The sequence below is a fragment of the Homalodisca vitripennis genome, chromosome 2 (assembly GCF_021130785.1).
Source record: "Homalodisca vitripennis isolate AUS2020 chromosome 2, UT_GWSS_2.1, whole genome shotgun sequence".
NCBI lineage: Eukaryota > Metazoa > Arthropoda > Insecta > Hemiptera > Cicadellidae > Homalodisca > Homalodisca vitripennis.
The window spans coordinates 62,127,739-62,150,153 of record NC_060208.1 but is presented as its reverse complement, the minus strand read 5'-3'; the positions used below and the strand labels follow the sequence as shown (position 1 = coordinate 62,150,153).

Here is a 22,415-nt window from a genome sequence, read left to right as displayed (position 1 = left end):
TCAGCGTAACATCATGTAGTGTGTATCTCGCACTGGCAGTATTACAGGGTAAGTCACTACACCATTCTAAGCAATCTAAACTAGTGTTCAAAATCACTACCGCAATCAACTATTCCGCCAACTGTGAAGTATGTAGCCTCATTAGAATTCTTTCGATAAAGAAAATGCAACCGGTATAAATTTATCCTGAAAATTGTGTTTTGTGTATGAAGAAGATATTATGATCTATAGTGCAGTTAAAATATCACCTATTGTATTGTAAAAAAAATAGTTCACAAACAAGAGCAAACTGGACAACTGTCTGTGTTCAATGATGAACTCATCAAACCATAAGATTAGGGAAAATCTGAGGTTTACGATCACAGATTTACAGGAAAAGGTTGGGTTGATTCCTATTAAATAATAAAACTTGTACATACAGGTTAACGAGATGTGTGTTTATTGAGTACAATTGATGGACTACTCAAAATATTACAGTCAACAAAAAAACTGTCTTAATAATAACATTCTCATTGCTAGGGACCTATCCATGTAACACTGTTGTCACAGATCTTTTACAGCAGTTGCCGCAGGTAGAACTGTAGTGTATAAAATTATAACTGAGAACTTAGAAATCATAAATATTGTGCCCCATGGACTTACTCTTAACAGATGAACTCAAATCAAAGATAATGGAATCAGCTCTCTTAAGTTTCTTTCCCTATACCATGCAGAATATGACAAATTTCTTAACATATGGTCACTGCTGATAAAACATAGGTTTATTATGGCAATGTCAAACAGAAAATACTATCAATGGAGTGGTCACACATTATCCAATGGAAACTGCCACAATCGGTTACATAGATATTGAAAAGCCTGTACCACTTAGATACGAGAAGTGCTGAAATATAATGGTAACTATGTTAAAAAATGGTTTAGGAGTTGTTTCTTCATTTATATATTATAAAAACGTGTAAAATGTTGTATTTTATTTATTATTAAAGCAGCGTACTTTCTGAAGGATTCTCATATGTTTTCTATCATATTTCACATCCACACTCAGGATCTGCACAACAGGAAAAGCACAGCATAACATACAAGGACTCAGGGGGCAGCAAACATGCTGATAAGGAGAGGTGGAAAATTTAAAAAAAAAAGAGGAAATCATAAACTATCTACTCACTTTACTGTAAACCAATTCAATCTGATGAACTATGACTATGGTGAATTTTATTTAAAAAGTCCTAAACTAAAATTTTGAATAACTACTTCTCCATTTGGATAGGACGTGTTCTTTGGTGAAATTTGAGTTAGAATGGGAATTTCATGATGGAATAACACTGCAGTTAATGTCCAAAATTGTTGTTTTATTTTCATTATTAAAAACTAAGTAAGAAGGAAATCACTTAATTTTTTAACTGTAAGTGAACTTTCTAATAAAGAAAACACACATTTCATTACACCTTCTATTTTACTGTACTTTACATTAAGGCATAATAGGCTACTTAATTGTCAAACATGTCTCTTATTGACTGATAATTCTTAATTCTAAAAGGATACACTGACTTAGGAAACTGTACTTGGCTCTGCCGACAACCAGGATACCTCCTTCCACAAACACACCAACCAGTCCAGTGAGTATCCCTGCCAGGATAAAATAACAGATGCGTACACAGTCCTCCATCATCAGCGAATGAAATGTCAGTGTCTTCTCATGTTCTACCTCGAGCTTGTTCAATATCTTGATATAATTTAAGCTCTGCAAAGTAAACAAAATAAATCCAACAATGCTACAAACTGTTTTATAAACAGTGTTTACCATAATAAACTGTCAAAAAGGACACTCTCCTATTCTTTCTTCCCCTTGCTCCTTACAATCTAAGCCCACCACAGTACTAATTTTTATAATTATTGTAAATATAAAAATGAAATACGTAAAGAAAATAGGGTTTACTCTTTGACGTACTACTCAAAATATTGAGAGTATATTTCTCAAATTATGGGCCTCCAACATTTTTAAATTACTCCCCATCCTCAATTTTAGGATACATAATTTAAAAGAGAACAAAATACCAAGAAATTTTGCATACATCAGAGGGAGCAAATCCACATGTCCGAATTCAAATGTTCATAAAGAAGGTAAAGACCATATAATTTGATATGTAATTTTACTGTTATTAATTGGAAATCATAATCAGGTATTGTATTGTGAAACAAACTGCATAAAACTAATTTTAAGTTTAAATAAGTTAAAAAACATTGTTGAGAAGTTATTCACTACTCTCAGTGACTCTGGTAGTGTGGTTAACTAATTCATTGACATGAGTATGATTCTCATTGGCTTAGCATTAGTAAGGCCTGTCACTCGAGGGCTGGAAAAATATAATTCTGTCTGTGTACACAATACCTCAAAAACAAAATGACATAGACTTGAAATTACTTTATTTCTATTTTGGCAATACAGAGTTCGATGGTGGTGCATGTCACTCCAAGGGATTTGTCTGAGCATTAACAAATCTTATTACTCATGACACAGCCACCTCAATTGACTGTATATGCACCAACATACCTGAGTATAACATTGACACAGTCATTCTACAAACAGGACTTTCTGATCATACTGCTCAGATATGTCAGATAAACGGCTATAAAATAAACACTCTGCCGCAAACTTCCTTCAAAAGACAATTCAGTCCAACCAACCTAGATAACTTGAAATCTCTTCTGATGAACAAAAAATGGGATACTATCAATCTTGCCCCTGATGCTGACTCAGCTTACGATATTTTTCTGGAAGTCTTGAAATTATCCCTTGACATTGCTTGCCCCAAGAAGAAAAGCAACAGGAAAACAAACCAAAAAACTTTGTGCTATGACAATGAGACAAAATACCTCAAGGATATTTTCTTAAAGGCACTTTACAAATATGAAATGACAGGAAATATCCAAGATAAAGCAGTTATGGTGGAAAGGAAAAAATTATGACAACAAACTTAGAACCCTACGACAAAATGCAAACTCACACTTCATTGAGTCAGCTGCAAACAAAACCAAGGCCATATGGACAGTCATTAACCATGAAAGAAAAGGACAACACAAAATCCCATCTCAATCCAGTATTATAATAAATGACAAAGTCGTGAATAACCCATCTGAAGTTGCAGAACATTTTAACATTTTCTTCTCTCAAGTTGCTGAAACGACACTGAAACTTAGCAACCAGAAAACAGTTGGAAATCTGGATAAAAATGAAAATGACCAGTCTATAGTAGACAACTGCCAAACTGTTTTTAACTTAGGCCCCACAAATTTCAGAGAAGTAAGAGCTGCCATCTATTCCCTTAAATCAAAACCATCCAGTGGAATGGATGAATATTCAGCTAAAATTGTAAAGTATTGTGCTGATGAGCTTATACCACTTCTAGTCAGCATAATAAACAAATCTTTTAGACTTGGCCAATTTCCTACTGCATTAAAACAATCTAAAGTGTATCCAAAACATAAAAAAGGACCAACCACTGAAGTTCAAAATTACCGTCCTATTTCACTTCTTTCAACATTTTCAAAAATAATAGAAAAAGTAGTACTCAATAGACTTATGACCTACCTAGAGCAGCATAACATAGTTACTAACTGCCAACATGGATTTCTTAAAGGTAAATCAACAGCATCAGCTATCATCAGCTTAGTAGAATACATAATTGACCAAATAGACAAAGGAAAGTACATCTCTGCTCTCCTCCTTGACTATAGCAAAGCTTTTGACTGTTTAGGACATGACCTCATATCAGAAAAACTTAAATCTCTTGGCATTACTGGCATAGCAAACAACTGGTTTATGAGCTATCTGTCAGGGCGAACACAGGTAGTTGAAATACAGAACATTACACTTGGCCATAAAAACACCTACCAGTCAAACCCACAACCAGTCACACGTGGAGTGCCACAAGGATCAGTCCTGGGCCCAGTCATCTTTGTCTTATTTGTCAATGACTTCCCAGCATACATCCAAGATCACAATACCAACTGTGTAATGTATGCTGATGACACAACATTCTTAATAAAGGATGACACTGCAGAAGGAGTACATACAACCGCCTGCAACTCCCTCTGCAAAGCACTGACATACTGCAGGAAAAATGACCTGGCTGTAAATCCATCAAAAACCATACAGATTAACTTTAGTAAAAGAAAAGACTACATTCCAAAAATACCTGACGTAGAAATTGAAAACCATGTTAAATTCCTTGGAATCATTCTGGATGGAAATCTCGGCTGGACAGAGCATGTGGATGCCCTTTGCAAAAAAATCAGCATAGGTATTTATGCTGTTCGGCGCATAAAATGGATTGGAAACCTAGAAAATGCCAAAACAGCCTACTATACATTAGTAGAAACCCATATGAGGTATGGGATTGCTGTATGGGGCGGATCCTCTGTCGGAAACCTCAACAAGGTGCTTGTCCTGCAGAAAAAAGCCATTAGAATCCTCGCTGACCTTGAACATCAACAAAGCTGCAGACAAGCCTTCCAAACCCTCGGCATAATGACCGTCACTGCTCTATACATCCAAGAAGTAATTCTACATGTGCACAGCCTGGGTCTTCAAACAGGGAAAGATATCCATTCATACAACACTCGCCATGCAGCCAACTACGTTCTGCCTCCACATCGCACAGCAATTTATGGAGAAAAACCATCTTATATCGGCCGGAAGTTGTGGAACGCTCTCCCAGAAACAATGAGAAGATTGAAGAGGAGTGCCCTACAAGGAAAACTGCATGACATCCTAGTAAATCAACCATTTTATTCACTGGACGAGTTCCTCAACGCCTGCAATGAAACATGGAGATTTCAAAATGTACCTTGACTTTTTTTTTAACTGAAACACAAATGTATAAACATTCATCGTCCATATTTATGTAATAATATTATGTGACTCTATAACTGTTCTTAATGAATATGTAAATAAAGAAGTTTGTCTATTGTCTATTGTCTATTATTACAAATTGTCTTAAAGGTCGCCAAGATGGCAACGAGAAAATACGAGGGTAAATAAATTTGTAAACAAGTTGAGTACAATCATATGAAATTTTAACCTGTGACAATAAAACTTGTAGCTTATTCATACAGTAAAAAGAAGACTTAATAGAGTGGAAAGTCAATATTAAAAGTCGGTGACATTTAATTCTGTACACTTTCGTTGTAGTACCCTTGCCACCTCTCTGGAACTTTTATTATTTAAACAATGATATGAATCCTAACTCAATGAACAAAATGTGAATGTATCATGTATCAAGATACCTTGGGAAAGATTTCATTTGTAGAATTTAATTTTGCATGGAATTTTATTTCTACATGGACAAGAACGAACTGTGGTACATGGAATTTGACTGAGCATCATTGAACCCTATCATTCAGTAAGCCTTAATATTAATGGGAATTATGTAGAAAAGTAGATTAAAATATGGTTTCCAAGTGAATAAATTATTTTAAAAAAATATTTACTTGCTTCTTTATTTCAAAATGGTACTTACTTTTAAAACAAGCCTCAAATCTCTACACAGTACATTATATACACACTAAAGGAATATATTATATCAAAGGTACTATTTACAGAATAGATAACCATTACCTCGTATTTTTCCGAAACGTAAAAGAAAGATGATGGGCTGGACAAAACAGACTGTCTGGGACGCCACACCATCGAGGCATGTATGTCTATCTGGGTAGGAGCCCGCTGAAACATTAAATTGAGTGGCTTACACAATGTTTTTCAATTGGAAAACAATAGCAATATTTATAAATAATTTGAGTTGTTAAAACCAAACACATAAATATATGTGTTAGTTATGTGTGTCTGGCAATCAGTAATATATATTTCAAAATAACTTTGCCTAGAAAATAAGCACTGGTAAGTTTAAATCTAAATTATCCAAAAGCAGAGATTTTTCTTAGTTTATAAAAGAAAAAAACTGAGTACCTATTCGTAATTATTCAATTTGACATAATTGCATCAAGGCTAAATTCTGGATGGTCCCACCATTGTAATGATCGGTGAACAATGTAAATATATATTATGTATATATATGTTTATATATAATATATACATATATTGTTGTATATAATATATATATATATATATATATATTGTATTGTAATGTTTATATATATATATATATATATATATATATATATATATATATATGCAACTTTAGTAAAAAGGGTACATACAAGCATTCTTCAAATGACATCTCTGTTTTTGATATTTCTTTTATTATGAGTAATAATCAAACAAATTATTATGTATATGATGAAATTAATAGGGCTAAAAGCCAGGGATTGTTATTAGTTGATAGGAAAATTAATCTATATTACCTTGAACATTACCTTCTAGAGTCCACTGATTGAAATAACACATAAAAGTACAAGTTTTTCACATAATTGAGTGCCTGAGACAGAGAAGGACTAAGATACAAAAACAAAGTTTTTAGATAAATGCAGTTTTATTTGAATACATATAAAATACCTAAAAATTGCTGTGTGTGTGTGTGTGTGTCTCTCTCTCTCTCTCTCCTATCTTCTTACTTTTTTCTATAAATGAATCAATGTTGTTCCTCTTCATGTCTCTTTACAATACTACTTTATTACAGCCATTATATAGGTCATGGTTCACTTGTGGTATGAAAGGCAGGAGTGACAATAAGTTACGGTGCTTCAGGGAGTTAATTTCTCTTCCAGCAGGGTAAATTATTGCTATGCCAAAGGCTCTTTCAACATTATGTTTGTTAGATATTCCTCCAACTAACAAACCACACCACCTATCCCTGGCTATCATTTTGTTAACGACGGCCAGGATGTTTTTTGAACATACGGACCTTGGTCCATGATTAATTGGCTGAGTATTTAAAAAATATATGGATGTCCTTAGTTATTTTTACTGAAGTATCAACTTTCTGTTTATCAGTACTCACACTATTGTTTCTACTTTATCCACCAGTTTTTTTCAGGTTGAACAAATTTTGTGTTCTTGCCAATTACTTGGAATGGATCTTTCACCCTGCATTCCCTAACAACTTGTTTCCAATCAGATACAGTAAAAAGCAGTCTTGTTTACTTGACCTGTTGATTTATCTATCAACCAGTAACAAATGGTATGTATAAAATTAGATAGTTGAAACAAAATGTTAATACGAGTAGTTACCGTTATTTGACAGAATTTATAGGCAAAACTGATTTTCCAAAGTAAAAAATTTGTGGATTGTATACAACTTTTTTTAAATTTTAGTTATTGTGATCAAAGCTTTACAGTAAAAATAATCCCAAAACTTCAATTATTGTAAAAATTTGTTATCTACCTTATTGTGAAAAATCAATGGTTAGCTTAGATAAAGTATATCATTAAAAAAATGTAATACATTATTTTAAATTATTACTAAAAGATCATTACAATTCTAAAGTATTTATAATCAGTCAAACTCGCAGCCCCTAATAATAAAAATATATCAAACATAAATGTTTTATCATTATAAAAAAAATTTCCTAACACACATCAATAATTTGTTTTTTAACCAAATTGGGCTAATATTGAAAAAATCAGATGTAGTTTTCAGGGCATCAAAATGCCAATATCAATTAATTTATTAAAGCTTTGTTTTTACTCTCCTCTTAACAGCTAGAAAGATGATTGACTTGTACAATGAGTCGTATAGCCAGTGTTTTTTTAACATGTATGTAAATGATTTACCTTTTACTTTACAAGACTATATTTAAGTGTAACAAGTATGACAATGTTTAAGTGTAGATATAGTGTAGTAGCGATGACGCCACCAAAGCCTGCTCTATGGCCAGGGGCATTTCCGATCAGTATTTTCCTGACCTCGAGCATGTGCCAGACCATCCAATCCGCACTTCTAGCAAAAGAAGAAAAATATCCCTCGAGATAGTATCAAAATACAAGCTCAGATCACATGAGTGTTTATAAAGTTTAACTTTAACTTCGGAACTACGTGACATATTTATGACATCCTAATCTAAACCTACTTATACCACATAACTAGCAGTAAATAGACACATAGTGGCCTCCCTATATTACTGAAGTACCAGGTTGTTTTTAGGAAATAGACATAGAATACTTTAGGGTTAGTTAAGTTGACACACAATATGGCGATTGTGATTCCTGACATAAGCGTGCTACAACGCTTTGGTATGATTTGTTTATTTTAACCTAGTTTGTAGTTATGTATTAGGTTAGTTATATACCTGAAGAAGAGATCAGATTGCAGATCTCGAAACGTAGTGTTACTGATCTTTTGTTTCACTGAACGATGGCAAATGTCCGGAAAAATCCTGTTTCCTTCACAATCCTTCCATCGTCAAAAATAAACTTCAAAGAAAAGACATAGAATAAATTTCAACAAATAAAAAAAAAACAGAGCCTTGTGTGATCTTTGTTGGTTATGTAGGCTACAGTAAAATAAGTGGACACCACGATAATCAAATGAAATTATCGATTAAACTGTCTGAAAAACTTATTCCTCAAAATAGAAAGAATTAAGTTTTATACCCCTTTTTTGTTTGTTTGTTATTATATTTAATAAATACACATAAATGGTTTTTAACTCATCATTAAATTATTACTTTATATATATATATATATATATATATATATATATATATATATATATATATATATATACAGGGTGATTCATGAAGTTCTCCCCCCACTTCTATAGCACATTGTACTAGTAAAAATAATGAAAAAATGTTATATAAACATAGGTCCGAAAACGCTTCGTTAGCGAGTTACAGCTAGCGAAAGATTTCGCCTGAATTCCTGGGTAAAGAGTAAAATAAAGCCATACTGAACTTTTGGAAAGGTTAATTAAGTAAGAAATATCGTGGATTCTTATGTATTTTTACCTGATAAAGCTAATAAAATAGGTTTCAGAACTGTACCTGTAGTAGTTTTTGAGGAATTCAGGGTTAAATGCAAAAAATTGGGGCACGAAACAATGTTTTTTTAAGTTTGATGTACAATAACTTTGTTAAATTGGTAATAAATACATAAAATCAACAAACATTAATTGTAGAGAATTTAATTCTGAGAAAATTGATATAATCAAAGTCTAAAATAAAACAGAAATAAGTACCAAAAAATCGATTTTATTCAGTATAATACATTACTAGCTGTAAAGAAATACCGTACGGTATTTAGTTAAAATAAAATAAAAACAAAGTGTTTGTTCCTTAATGATGAGATAAATTGAACAAACAAGATTAACTGTAAAATAAATTTGTTTGTAAATAAAAATATCATGTTTTACTACGTTGTATTTTTTTTTAATGAAAATTTACATCAAATGTTCGAAAATAAATGAAGCAAACATTTTCCCATTATTGTTTACTAATCATCGAAATGCAGTTTTTTGTTTTATTAATTTCTAAGTTGGTAACGCACGAATAACAGCTGATCAACAATGGTATTCTGTACTGTTACGTTAGAACTGTGTATTAGTGGTGTTTTGCAAGCTACAGCAGGAGATCGGGTTCTGTGAATCGTGTTATTAAATGCAATCTTTCTGTGAGTTATAATTCGATTGTTTATTCAGCGAAAAAATGCCTTACTTATTTACATCAGAGGAATACGCTGATATGGTTTTTATTTTGGGTTACTGTAATGGTAATGCTAGAGCTGCTGTAGAAGAATATGAACTACATTACCCTAATAGGAGGATTCCAAATACCAAAACAATTTCAGGAACTTTTCGTACTCTTCGGGAAACAGGATCACTACCAAGCACTAGAACCAATTATGAACGAGCTGTCCAACTTGATGATGATATTGTTATTAATGCTGTTCATCGCAGTCCAGGTGTAAGTACACGACGTATTTCTAGGCGGATAGGAGTTACGCAGTCAACGGTGTGGAGGTCACTTAATCGAAACAAATTTTATCCGTTTCATAAACAAAAGGTTCTACATCTACAGCTAGGGTATGGTCCGCTTCGCTTGGAGTTTTGCAACTTTTTGAATATTAATAATCAACTCTACAAGCGTATTTTGTTTACGGATGAGGCACAATTCACTCGGGATGGTGTCAATAACTTGCACAATGAACACTCATGGGCAGAAGAAAATCCACATGAGGTAGTGGAACAGAACTTTCAACACCGATTTAGCGTCAATGTCTGGTGTGGCCTTTTGCACAATCGCCTGATTGGACCTTTCATATTACCTGGACGCCTAAATGCTGAGTTCTATTTGCATTTCCTTCAAGAAGAGTTGCCGCAGCTGTTGGAGAATGTTCCTTTACATCTCAGACAAAATTTGTACTTCCAGCATGACGGAGCACCTCCCCACTTTTCACGTGCCGTTTCTGCTTACTTAAATCATCAATTTCCTGGACACTGGATTGGTCGTGGAGGGCCTCACCCTTGGCCACCAAGATCACCAGATCTATCTCCATTGGATTATTGCATCTGGGGATGGATGAAAGACATTGTATACAAGACAAAAGTGAATTCTCATGATGAATTAATTGCCCGTATTATGGATTCGGCTGTGCAGATACAGGGAAGTCCTGAAAAATTAAGAAACGCAACAAAAGCAATACACAAACGTGCTGCAAAATGTATTGATAATGATGGCCTCATTTTCGAACATCTATTATAAAAAGGTGCGTACGGTTGGCCCTACCTGATTAATTTTGCTTAAAACTAGTAATGTATTGTACTGAATAAAATCGATTTTTTGGTACTTATTTCTGTTTTATTTTAGACTTTGATTATATCAATTTTCTCAGAATTAAATTCTCTACAATTAATGTTTGTTGATTTTATGTATTTATTACCAATTTAACAAAGTTATTGTACATCAAACTTAAAAAAACATTGTTTCGTGCCCCAATTTTTTGCATTTAACCCTGAATCCCTCAAAAACTACTACAGGTACAGTTCTGAAACCTATTTTATTAGCTTTATCAGGTAAAAATACATAAGAATCCACGATATTTCTTACTTAATTAACCTTTCCAAAAGTTCAGTATGGCTTTATTTTACTCTTTACCCAGGAATTCAGGCGAAATCTTTCGCTAGCTGTAACTCGCTAACGAAGCGTTTTCGGACCTATGTTTATACAACATTTTTTCATTATTTTTACTAGTACAATGTGCTGTAGAAGTGGGGGGAGAACTTCATGAATCACCCTGTATATATATATATATATATATATATATATATATATATATATATATATATATATATATATATATATATATAGGTACTTTGGGATTATACCGACCACACCCAGACATTAATCGTTATTTGACATTTTGCTTCTACTGATTACTAGATTAGCGTAGTAGAACAACATTTCGTCAATATAAAACAGGAATTTTCTTATCGCAAACCCCTCCCCATCCTCAGACAGAGGTCAAAGTCGAGCGGTCTAGTAAATAACGTGATTGCTGGGTCTCACCACCCATTCAGCTGGTGCGTCGCTTTGTTGTACTTCCGTGTTTTACCCCTACATTTCTTCAAACACAAAAATTCAACAAAAACAAACATTACCAAACAAAAACTAAACTTTTTATTGAAAAAAAACACACAAAACTTGTTTTTTTCTTGATCACACTCCTTCGGCACCGCGCTGATGTCAACGAAAGAAAAACATCCCTCGAGGTACCTATCAGTAAAATATCAAATTCTACAGGGGCTGATCAGAAATATAAATTGAATTGTAATGGAAAGGCAATTATGTATCGTGCAAAAAACTTAAATAATCATGTGATGCCGCGCAGCCTGCCGTAATCGGGATTCTCGAGAAAGATAACAGCGACAACAATACCGATCACAATACCTGGAAATGCTTGTTGATTGATTGAATGTTAGTTCTGTTACTCAACTACATCGTTTTATAACGTTCTAAGTTCGTTGAAAAAAGTTTAAGCGTTGGGGGTATATAACGGAATCTGACCCCATTAACAAATTGATAATTGTTGTAAGTTTGTAATTTTGTACTTAATGAGTTGTTTTTTCGTTCTATCATGTTTGTTTCTATAAATTTATATTTTTGTGTTCTTCATACTGGTGTGGTCGGTATAATCCCAAAGTACCTATATATACATTCATTAAATTTGTGTAAAGGGCAATAGCCGAATTTAATGTATTTCAATAAACATTGAATCGCAAAAAGTACTTGCTCCGCCGGGACTCGAACCCGGATCTCTCACTTGCCGGGTGAATGTGCTACCATTACACCACAGAGCCCTCACTTTTTACGATTCAATTATTTTGTACTTGGCCGTTTCTTTCACACGTGTTTAAATAACCAAACTAACATATGATCGGAAGACCAAATACCTGTCAAATGACTTCTACTTACATTCATTAAATTTGTATAAATGGGAATAGCCGAATTTAATTTATTTCAATAAATATTGAATCGCAAAAAGTTTATATATATATATACAGGGTGTTCTGAAAAAAGGTGCCCATAAGTCAGGGCGTGATTCCTCACATCAAAATAAGAAAAAAAGGTCTAATTAACATAGGTCCGAAAATGCTTAGTTACCAAGTTATACAGGGTGAAAGATTTCGTCTGAATTTCAGTTCCCCTGCTGCAACGAAGCCCTACGGGTATTTGTTGGCTGTTAATTAAGATGTACAATTTAGCGTACTTTATGTAAAATGAACTGAAAAATTGAATAAAACCGTTTCCAGACCTGTAGCTACAGTAATTTTTAAGATATGTGACGAAATACGCGAAACTTGGTCCCGAAAAACAAGTTACATTTAGGTTTGAAGCAGATTTACTATGTTAAATGTACAATAAACACAAAATATTTTTTCACGGTACTTGTAGAAAATTTAATTTCGAAGAGAAAGATGTAAAATAAGTCTATAATAGACAAACGCAAACTTTAAAAAATAATCCTTAATTACATACAAAACGCGTGAAAAATAGACAAAATCTGTTAAGCTCTCTACAAATGTAATATTGTAATTAAAACAGCTGTTTTATTAAAACAAATTAATGAGTTACTATTATTTTTTATCAAGTAAATATTTTTAACAATCATACATTATCATACATAAAAAAGTTATCTGAATTATCATTCAACAAAAAAGTTTCACTTGTCCTAAAAAACTAACCACGTCACAGTAGATGTTCAAAATGTTTCCCCTCATTCAAAATACAAGCATCCAGCCGTCTTGTATTAAAGTACAGATCAACACACGCACTTAATGAGCAATGGAAAAATAGCTGCTTGTAATGTTTATTTAAATTATTATAAACAATGTTACATTGTTAAAACATATGTTTTAAATAGAAATTATTTTGTTTCTCAAATCAAATATTTTAATAAAACAGCTGTTTTAATTTCAATATTACATTTGTAGAGAGCTTAACAGATTTTGTCTATTTTTTATGCGTTTTGTATGTAATTAAGGATTATTTTTTAAAGTTTGCGTTTGTCTATTATAGACTTATTTTACATCTTTCTCTTCGAAATTAAATTTTCTACAAGTACCGTGAAAAAATATTTTGTGTTTATTGTACATTTAACATAGTAAATCTGCTTCAAACCTAAATGTAACTTGTTTTTCGGGACCAAGTTTCGCGTATTTCGTCACATATCTTAAAAATTACTGTAGCTACAGGTCTGGAAACGGTTTTATTCAATTTTTCAGTTCATTTTACATAAAGTACGCTAAATTGTACATCTTAATTAACAGCCAACAAATACCCTTAGGGCTTCGTTGCAGCAGGGGAACTGAAATTCAGACGAAATCTTTCACCCTGTATAACTTGGTAACTAAGCATTTTCGGACCTATGTTAATTAGACCTTTTTTTCTTATTTTGATGTGAGGAATCACGCCCTGACTTATGGGCACCTTTTTTCAGAACACCCTGTATATATATATATATATAAACATAGCTGAACTATACTATAGTATGAAATATCTATTACGCAATTCTGTATTATTTTGGTTTGTTATTGCTCAATAATTTGAATAACTACAAATATCAATGATTATATTGATGGTGGCCGCTTATCATACTGCAGTTTCAACGAATAATTATCAAAATAGATATTGACAGATACCTATTAAGACCTAGATCTAGTTAGGCCTAGCTACATATTTATAGTCTAAACTGTTTATAAAATCTTGAATTTCAATTACCAAAAACCACTGTAAATTATAAAATATAGTTTTACATGTTTAATACAAAAAGGTATGTTGTCTGCTATTTGATATTTACCCCAGATGGATATGTGACTTTATCTGCGTAACTAATGCGAGGGTCTCTGTGTGGATCCAGATTCTGTGGTGATGCCATATTTCTGTAAAAAGAATTAATTTATGGCACAATAAGCTTATATAATATAAAACGTAATTTTAGGCGTACGAGCAACAAATTAAAAGATTTTTCAAATACAAAAATCAGTTCTCAAATCTAAACCATTCAAAATGATTATTATACCAAACAATGATAGTGGCATACAATAAACAGCTGGTTTTTCGTGATTGTTAACAATGCCTCTTTGTTTTTTATGTTGGTTTACTCGTACTTTTTACTGTACACATATATAAATAACTCAATTGACGCTCAGGGCCGGATTTAGACATGGATTCAGGGCGAAAGATGTTGAAGGTCATTTAAATTTTCACTAAAAAATATCTAGGGCGTTTTATTTAGAATTGTTTTCACTCAGATTCATACACTAATTCAAACAATAAAACGTTCGAAGAGAAGTTTTTTAATACATTAGATACCGGTATTTTATATCAGACTTAATTATTATGCGTATTACGTCACTGCGTAGAAGGGCAACCATCGATGTACACGAGGCGAGTTGGGCGCGACTCTAGCTAATTTCGTCGGGCTAAGTGCCTAGCGTTGGATCATGAGTATGAGGCGGCGGGGAGGGCGACATTGACGAGCGTATGGGCTTCCACAGCATTCGTTGCGTTTCGTCACTATTCGGGTAATGGTGGAATGATTGTTTCTGCCAATCAGAGATCGCTTTACACCCTGGTTGGCTTAGCCCTTGATCTGAGGAAAGATCTATAATCAAGGGCATAGCTGAGTTACGTCAAACGTTGAAGCGTATATAATGCTGTCAAACTCAAGCGTGTTTATTACTGTCTGTAAAACATAAGAGACGTCATTTTATTTTTACCGATGTACCGTTAGATTTGATTCCCTACAGATGTTTAGAGTTTTTATAAGCCTTAAAATTTAGTAGGCCTAGTGGAAAATTTCATTTTCTTATCATTTCTTAAACAAATTGATGGTCGAAAGAGGTTAAGCGGTGCTGAATACAGAAAAATAGCTGATAAATAAGAAGAAAAATAGCTGATATGGTAAACAAAAACATGAAACTTGATGCTTTTTTCAAACCCAGTGCTCAGGTTGGAGAACCTTCTACTTCCTTAAATATTGCTGCCGACGCAAGGTTGTTTGTTTATAATACAACTGGCATCAAGAGGTCTTGCTTTTAAAGGAGATGACTAAGTATTTGGATCGTAAAATAAAGGAAATTGTATAATGAGTATGGAACTTATAGCCCAGTTTGATCCGTTTTTAAAAGCACACAATGATAAATACGAAAACCCGGGTCAAGGAAGGTTATCGTATCTTTCCTTAACAGTGTGTGAAGAATTAATTGAATTGATGGGTAAAAGTGATCCCGACACAATCTTTAATGAACTGAAAATCAAAATATTTTTCAGTGATTGTTGATTCTACTCCCGATGCTACCCATATCAACCAGTTATTATTCAGTTTAAGGTATATAAATGAAAATGGACTTCTGGAAACGGTTTGTCGGTTTCCTGAAAAACATCACGGCCATACTGGTGTGCATTTAGCTGATTCAGTACTTGACTTTTTAGATATGTGCGGTGTAGATATTCAGAACTGCCGTGGCCAATCATTTGACTACACCTCAGATATGTCGGGAAATGATTCAGGCCTACAAGTGAGACTGAAAGAAGTCAACCCTTTAATGTTTTATTTGCCTTGTTCATCCCATTCTTTGAACTTGGTTAGATCTAGTGAGCAGATCCTAGACTTAGAATTCACTTTTAAAGAAAGAATAACATGGATTTTTTTGTTTATGTTTATAGGCTAAGTTCTCTCAGTTGAGTAAAAAATATTAATTTATGAATTGTTCTGAATAGGGATGTCAAAATTCTTTGAGCCCATGGATGGCAATTCGTAAATTCGGATCTGTTTATGATAACTGAGTGGTTAGGTGATTACCATTCGGGTTACTACTCCACCAGGGATTCAGATGTAAATCCCAAGTTAGATATGGCATTTTCGCTCTTTAAAAGACGTAGCCTGAACATCATCACCTGAACATAGCCTGCTGCTGGACGTTCAAAACTGGGATGGTAATTCTGGATAAAAACTAAAAATTATCCCCAAACAATAATAATACGTACTATAACTCAAGACAATTAAAACGATTGATTTATAATTATTGCTTTAAGCACAATTCAACTCAATTCAATTGTAGTACAAAACGAGATGTATATGACACATATTCTTAGAAGCATATCTTAAATTATTTATAATAAATATTTCAATTCTTCTGTTAAATGAAGAGTATAATTAGGCTATAAGTAATAAATAATTAATTAAATAAAAATACATTAAAATTTAACGAATGTAAAAAATAAGGACATTGACAATCGTAAAATTATTAAAATTGAATAATAAGTTTTATACAATAGTAGCAGTTACCCACTGCTTCGCACGCAATTTCATAGGTTTTGCTGAGCACTTCTGATTCGATTGAATTATTTTTCTTCCCTTTTAAAATTATTGAATGTTGAGTTTGCCTTCTTCCCATGATCAAGAAAATATGTTAACAAGTGTATATTTATGTTAATTGGAATTTACTTTAATGTTAATATTATTTTTTTGTTCTTCTGTTTTTTTTTTTTTTTTTTTTTTTTTTTGCTGATTTTGCCTCTTTTCTCATAAATAATATATATATATATATATATATATATATATATATATATATATATATATATATATATATATATACATACATAGCTATGATATTGTATGCACCGGTAGCAGTTTGCACGATATGTAGTTGTAGGCGTTGCACGTGTGTGACCACTGCTGGTTCGAGGGAATTATATTATTTCTGTTGCCAATGTTGAGTTTGCCTTGTTGCCACGATCAACAAAACTCGTAAAAATTTATATTTATGGACAGTAACGTTGCCTTTTAGATCTAATACTTTATATTTTATAAACATGTACAACTAAAAGTGCATTAACAATGACACTACGCGTTTGTTTCTTTATAAATTGAAAATATGGTTAATATTTTAGAACATTTAGAGCTGGAATTAGTATATTATGTCAAAATCACAGTCCAGGGAACTTTCATTTAGCATAGCTCTTGTCAACTGCTTCAAAGGGAGTCTTCGGTGTCAAATTCTGACCATCTTATGTTTGGAGCATTTTGTAAGATATATGAGTAGTTACCAAATAACTGAAATCTGAAACGGCGTTAAAAATATTTACACACATTATTAATGTAAACAAATTGAAAATAGTAAACAATGTTTACACAGAACAGTGTGTTACATTAGAAATGCTATTTTAATTAATATTTCACAACTTTAGAGACCAAAGTGGGATTTTTCGCAACTTTAAAGGCCAGTGGGGCGTTTGAATAGTTAATGCGTAAAAGCAAAACAAACAAACAAAGGCATTTTCGCACTTATGGTATTATTAGGATTAGGATTTTGTATATACAGTGTTGAGTAATTGTAACAAAAATAAAATCATCTGTTACGACAGTTCTAACATGTAAAGTATGACAAAAAATCAAGTTAATTTTACAAACTCACAATAATTCAAGTAACGTTTTATAAACGAACTCGAACTAAATAATGAAAATTACTTCATGATGGGCATTACTGCTCATATTTATAAATTTAGTAATGGACAGTTTTAAATCTTTTGTAGGCTGAGGTGTCTTGCAAACCACAACAAAATTATTAAAAGACGCACGCTACCTGTACATGTAGGCCTACTTTATTATAAAGTGGTCTAACATTCAAGTTATAAGATCAACCAGAAATTTACTTTAAAGACGATAATATATCATAACGTAGCGCCTTCATGTAGTATTTGGCTATTAAATATACGTAATTGCAGTTTATAATGTGCAGGCGCCTTGAAAACTTTGATCTTTTATTTTCTAAATTTAATTTGTAACTGTTTACATTTTAAAATCTAAACCATTCTCGAATCCGCCTGGAGACACACAAAGAAATTTCATTAAAATCGGACCAGCTGTTTAGAAGTTCAGTGATATGCACGCGCACACAAAATATATTTAAATATACTAGCAGTTTCACGCGGTTTCGCACGCAATTTCCTGTTGAAATCAGTACACTATATTCACGTATTCTTTTTCTATCATATTCTAAACATTCCTGAGCTAATTGAAAGTAGTTCCTTCGTGAGACTCTTGGGCGCATTATGAAGGTATGTACCATATTTCCTGCCTATATCTTTCGTGGTTTTTGCTAGGTATTGATAAGTTATTCCAGTACAATTAATTTGGTTCTTTTCCGTTAATTCACTACCATTAGTTTTATGGTCTGGAATTCCGTTAATTCCAAAAAAAGAAACATAGCCGGAAAATTCCCCCGGTGTATATAAATAATATCTCTATTACTTTAGTAACAAAAGACCCTAGCTTGCCTATTCAAAACTCAGACCACGCGATGCTTGCCCGCTGCGCAGCGCTTCGCGCTGCTTGCTCTTTTAGAAAGAAAATTAACTCGAGCTTGCAAAGTCCAAGCCCAGATCAATTACGCCATGACTGATTACACACAAAAAACTCAGACAGAACTAACGCAGGTTTCATTACAGGCAATATTTTTCGATTATTTGTATCCTTTTGAATTTAAATAAAACATATGACGGCGTGTAAAATGTTTTGTAGATGCTATTTAAATCACTTCATTCCAGGTATTTACTATTATTAACTAACACAATTGGCTAAAGAAAACCAAAATTTAATCTAATTTAAGTTCAAACATCATTGGTAGTGAATTAACGGAATTCCAGACCATAAAACTAATGGTAGTGAATTAACGGAAAAGAACCATTAATTTATATGGATGAATCTCGGTGAACTAATTAGGTTATAAAGAATCAAATTCGGTCTGTTAAAATTAATTTTGCGTCTAAGATATTTCCAGTATTATTGTGGAGTTTGCCTCGTGCTGCGATCAAGAAAATGTTTTAACGGAAACCAATTTCGATCATAAAGCGTCTTCTTTCAATTCTTTTCGTTAAATTTACCTTCGATCTAACCAGATTCAATTACCTTATGTGCAAGTATTCACGGCTTTGTACAATTGAGGTAGTTTTTATAACAGGTTATAATATTATTTTTATTGCATTTGATAGTTTATTGATCATTGGTGCAATCTGAATTAAACATTAGCCAATAACTTCTTCTATGCAATCTGCATTATACTATTGGTAAGGCACTTTATAAAAATAATTTTCTAATTTTGTTTTTATTCTCAATTAAGCCTCGCCGTCTTTTAGCTATGCCGGCTTCCATGTTCACTGGTTTTTTATTGTCAAAGTACATGATTGGACCTCCCTGGGATTTGAACCCGTGATCTCTCGGTTAGAGAGCCGTGACTATAACCAACCATTAGTCTAATAAGGAGGAGGACAAATTCACATTTGTGTAAATTTTTAATGAAAACAAATGTTTCTGCCTCTTTGATGGACTTCAGCTGAAAGTATTAACAGCTGTTACGTGTCACTTCACTTACTTATCTATATACAGGGTGTCCCATGAAGAAACGGAGAAACTGTCAGGACTTGTTCTTACGATGAAAATAATGAAAAAAGTTCATATACACATAGGTCCAGAAACGCTTAGTTACGCAATATTTACACTTAACTTATCTGTATGACACTTCAATCTAAAATATTTAAAAAAACGTTCGTAATTAATTGTGATTGTTTAACAGCTGTTAGTACTGCCAACCTATGAAAATAATACTTTTGTTACAAAAGTTGTAGAATAACGTAAATTAACACTTTAACTCCCATGTGTATTATTTATATACGCACTTAAGTTTATGGGCGGCCAATGTGTATTTGTTTTATACACAGTGAAATTATACTTTAAAAATGTTATAAATTTAAGTACCTACCCAATATGGTCCAAGTGTCTCATTGTACTGGTAATGGGTACAGGGATATGTGAATACATGAAAAAATAGCCTAATGCCCATAGGAGCTGTTTATGAAGTGTGTAAAAATATGATACACATGGGCCTGGGTAATAAAATCATGTACGCAAGATGGGACAAAAAACCCCAAGAACCTGAATTTCTTTGTGCAATGTAGGAAAATAAGTAAAAAATCTAATGTAAACACAAATGTAATTTTATAAGAGTAGTAAAAAACATTACAGCACAAAATTTATCTTGAAAAAAAACCATTTGTAAAGGTTTACTGAGTATATTTGGGCACTGATTTATGAGTTTTGAAAAAAAACATTCCAAACACAGGTATTGACTGGAACAACCATTGCATTTCGTTTTCACTTGTGCAGATTTTTTCGATGCCTCTTTTCTGCCTGAACGTCCACAAATTGATGCATAACAAAGAGAGCACCTACCTCTCTTTTCCACTGGAACCAGTTTATGGTTAAGAATTGGTTGTTCTTCAGCAACTTTGTGGCGCTGCACCAGGAGATGGTCGAGTATTTTTTCCCTAAATGTTACAATGTTACACGGGGCCAAACAGTTTGCCTTGTAAAGAGAGTAGGCATTTACTAATGCAGTGTTTGCCAAAAGTTCAAACACTAATTTTCAGTACCATTTGACACCGTGATGCACTGATGTACAGTAAGATGCCAACTGGTCCGAGACATCAATGTAGGACTTGCTTGCGTTGTACTCTACCACAGACGATGGCTTCTTCACAGTACCTCGTTTAGTAGCCACATCTATAAGGCTTGGTACACTTTTAGTGGTGAGGAACAAGACATCTCTCTTGTCTTTCCATTTAGACGCAATGACTCCAGTATTACTTTCCTTGGACAACATAGCCTCTCTGCGCACAACTTCACATTTTCGATACTTTTCGGATTCTGTTTCCTTTTTCTTCTTAGGGTGCCAATCAGGTGAGTTTTTCTTTCATTTAATATATGGGCGAGTCTTACGCTCGTGTAGAAATTATCAGTAAACACTACACGTCCCTGGTCTAATAGTGGTTCTACTAGGTCGGTGACAGTTTTAGTTGATACGCTTTCAGTTGTAGTGGCAGATTCCCTGCCAGCATATAACTTCAAACTCCACGTATACCCTCCTTTCAGGCATAGTTTGTACAGTTTGAGACCATGCCGATGTCTCTTATTTGGGACGTACTGGCGGAAAAAAATACGGCCTCGGAAAGGTACCATAGTTTCATTGATACACAAATCAACGTTTGGAATCACTGCATTTTGAAACTTTCTTGTCAACATTTCAATTAAGGGCCGAATTTTATAAATGCGGGCATTAGCATGTGGCAATTCATTGTTACAAACATGTAACATACTCAACAACGTTTCAAATCTGTTGCGAGACATCACTTTAGACAATAGGTTTTTATACAAAGGGTTTGTAGACCAGTAACTCTTTAGACTTGGTTTCCTGTCAATTCCCATCCATATTACGATTCCAAAAAAAGTCAAAAGCTCATCTTTTGTCACATTAACCCAAGACTCAAGACGTTGTACTAGTTTTTGTTGGACTATGGCTTGTATACTACACTGCTCAGCGTATCTATTTGTTTCCTCTACTAATAAATCAAGGACTTCATCGTCTAAAAAATAGAATAAATAGTAAAAGAATCCAAAGAATTAACTTTGTTCATGGCTGACTGACTTATACCTGGAGTTTGATTAGGAGTAAAGTCAAAATTATTCAGGTTATCTTCAACTTTCCCCCAAACTAATACTTCATCATTTACCAATTGTAGCTCTTCATCGTTATCTGTTGACATAAGTAGGTCTCCGTCTGGCATTGGTTCATCTTCTTGTTCATCATTTACATCAATGGTATTGTTTGAATTAACTATTGGTTCATGATCTTCTTCACTGGGCCTAACACTATCTTCAGAATCTAGATCATCATCAAAGTCTGATAAATGAACTGAAAGATCCCTACTATCACTCAGGTTTTGAAAAATACTTATTTCACTCTCACTACTATAGATATGTTGCAATTCATCACGAATTGTATCCGAATCCATTATGAACACAAATAAAATAAGCACTAAGTTACACAAACCACACTTCACCTAACCTCTTTCTGTTGTTCTGTTTGTAAACCAAAACATTGAATGACTAGTGCTGCCCCTGG

General features: G+C 33.2%; 1 protein-coding gene and 1 long non-coding RNA gene across 7 annotated transcripts in view; both read right to left on the bottom strand.

Annotated features, from left to right (window-relative positions):
* Positions 1-14,977, bottom strand: part of LOC124354047 (H(+)/Cl(-) exchange transporter 7-like) — a 66,040-nt gene extending 51,063 nt beyond the window's left edge. For 2 of the 6 annotated variants that reach the window (XM_046804214.1, XM_046804215.1), the window contains exons 1-3: positions 14,252-14,488; positions 5,618-5,722; positions 1,543-1,741 (exon numbers count right to left, since the gene is read on the bottom strand). In XM_046804214.1, the coding sequence (XP_046660170.1) occupies positions 1,543-1,741; positions 5,618-5,722; positions 14,252-14,329 (382 nt within the window). In that variant the 5' untranslated portion in view covers positions 14,330-14,488. The other 4 variants (XM_046804209.1, XM_046804212.1, XM_046804211.1 and 1 more) reach the window with 4 other exon arrangements.
* Positions 14,978-20,305: 5,328 nt separating this feature from the next.
* LOC124356265 lies at positions 20,306-22,415 on the bottom strand. The gene is made up of 3 exons (XR_006921838.1): positions 22,315-22,415; positions 21,522-21,524; positions 20,306-20,397 (listed from the first exon to the last, which is right to left on the bottom strand). It is a non-coding gene; the product is annotated as an uncharacterized LOC124356265 (long non-coding RNA).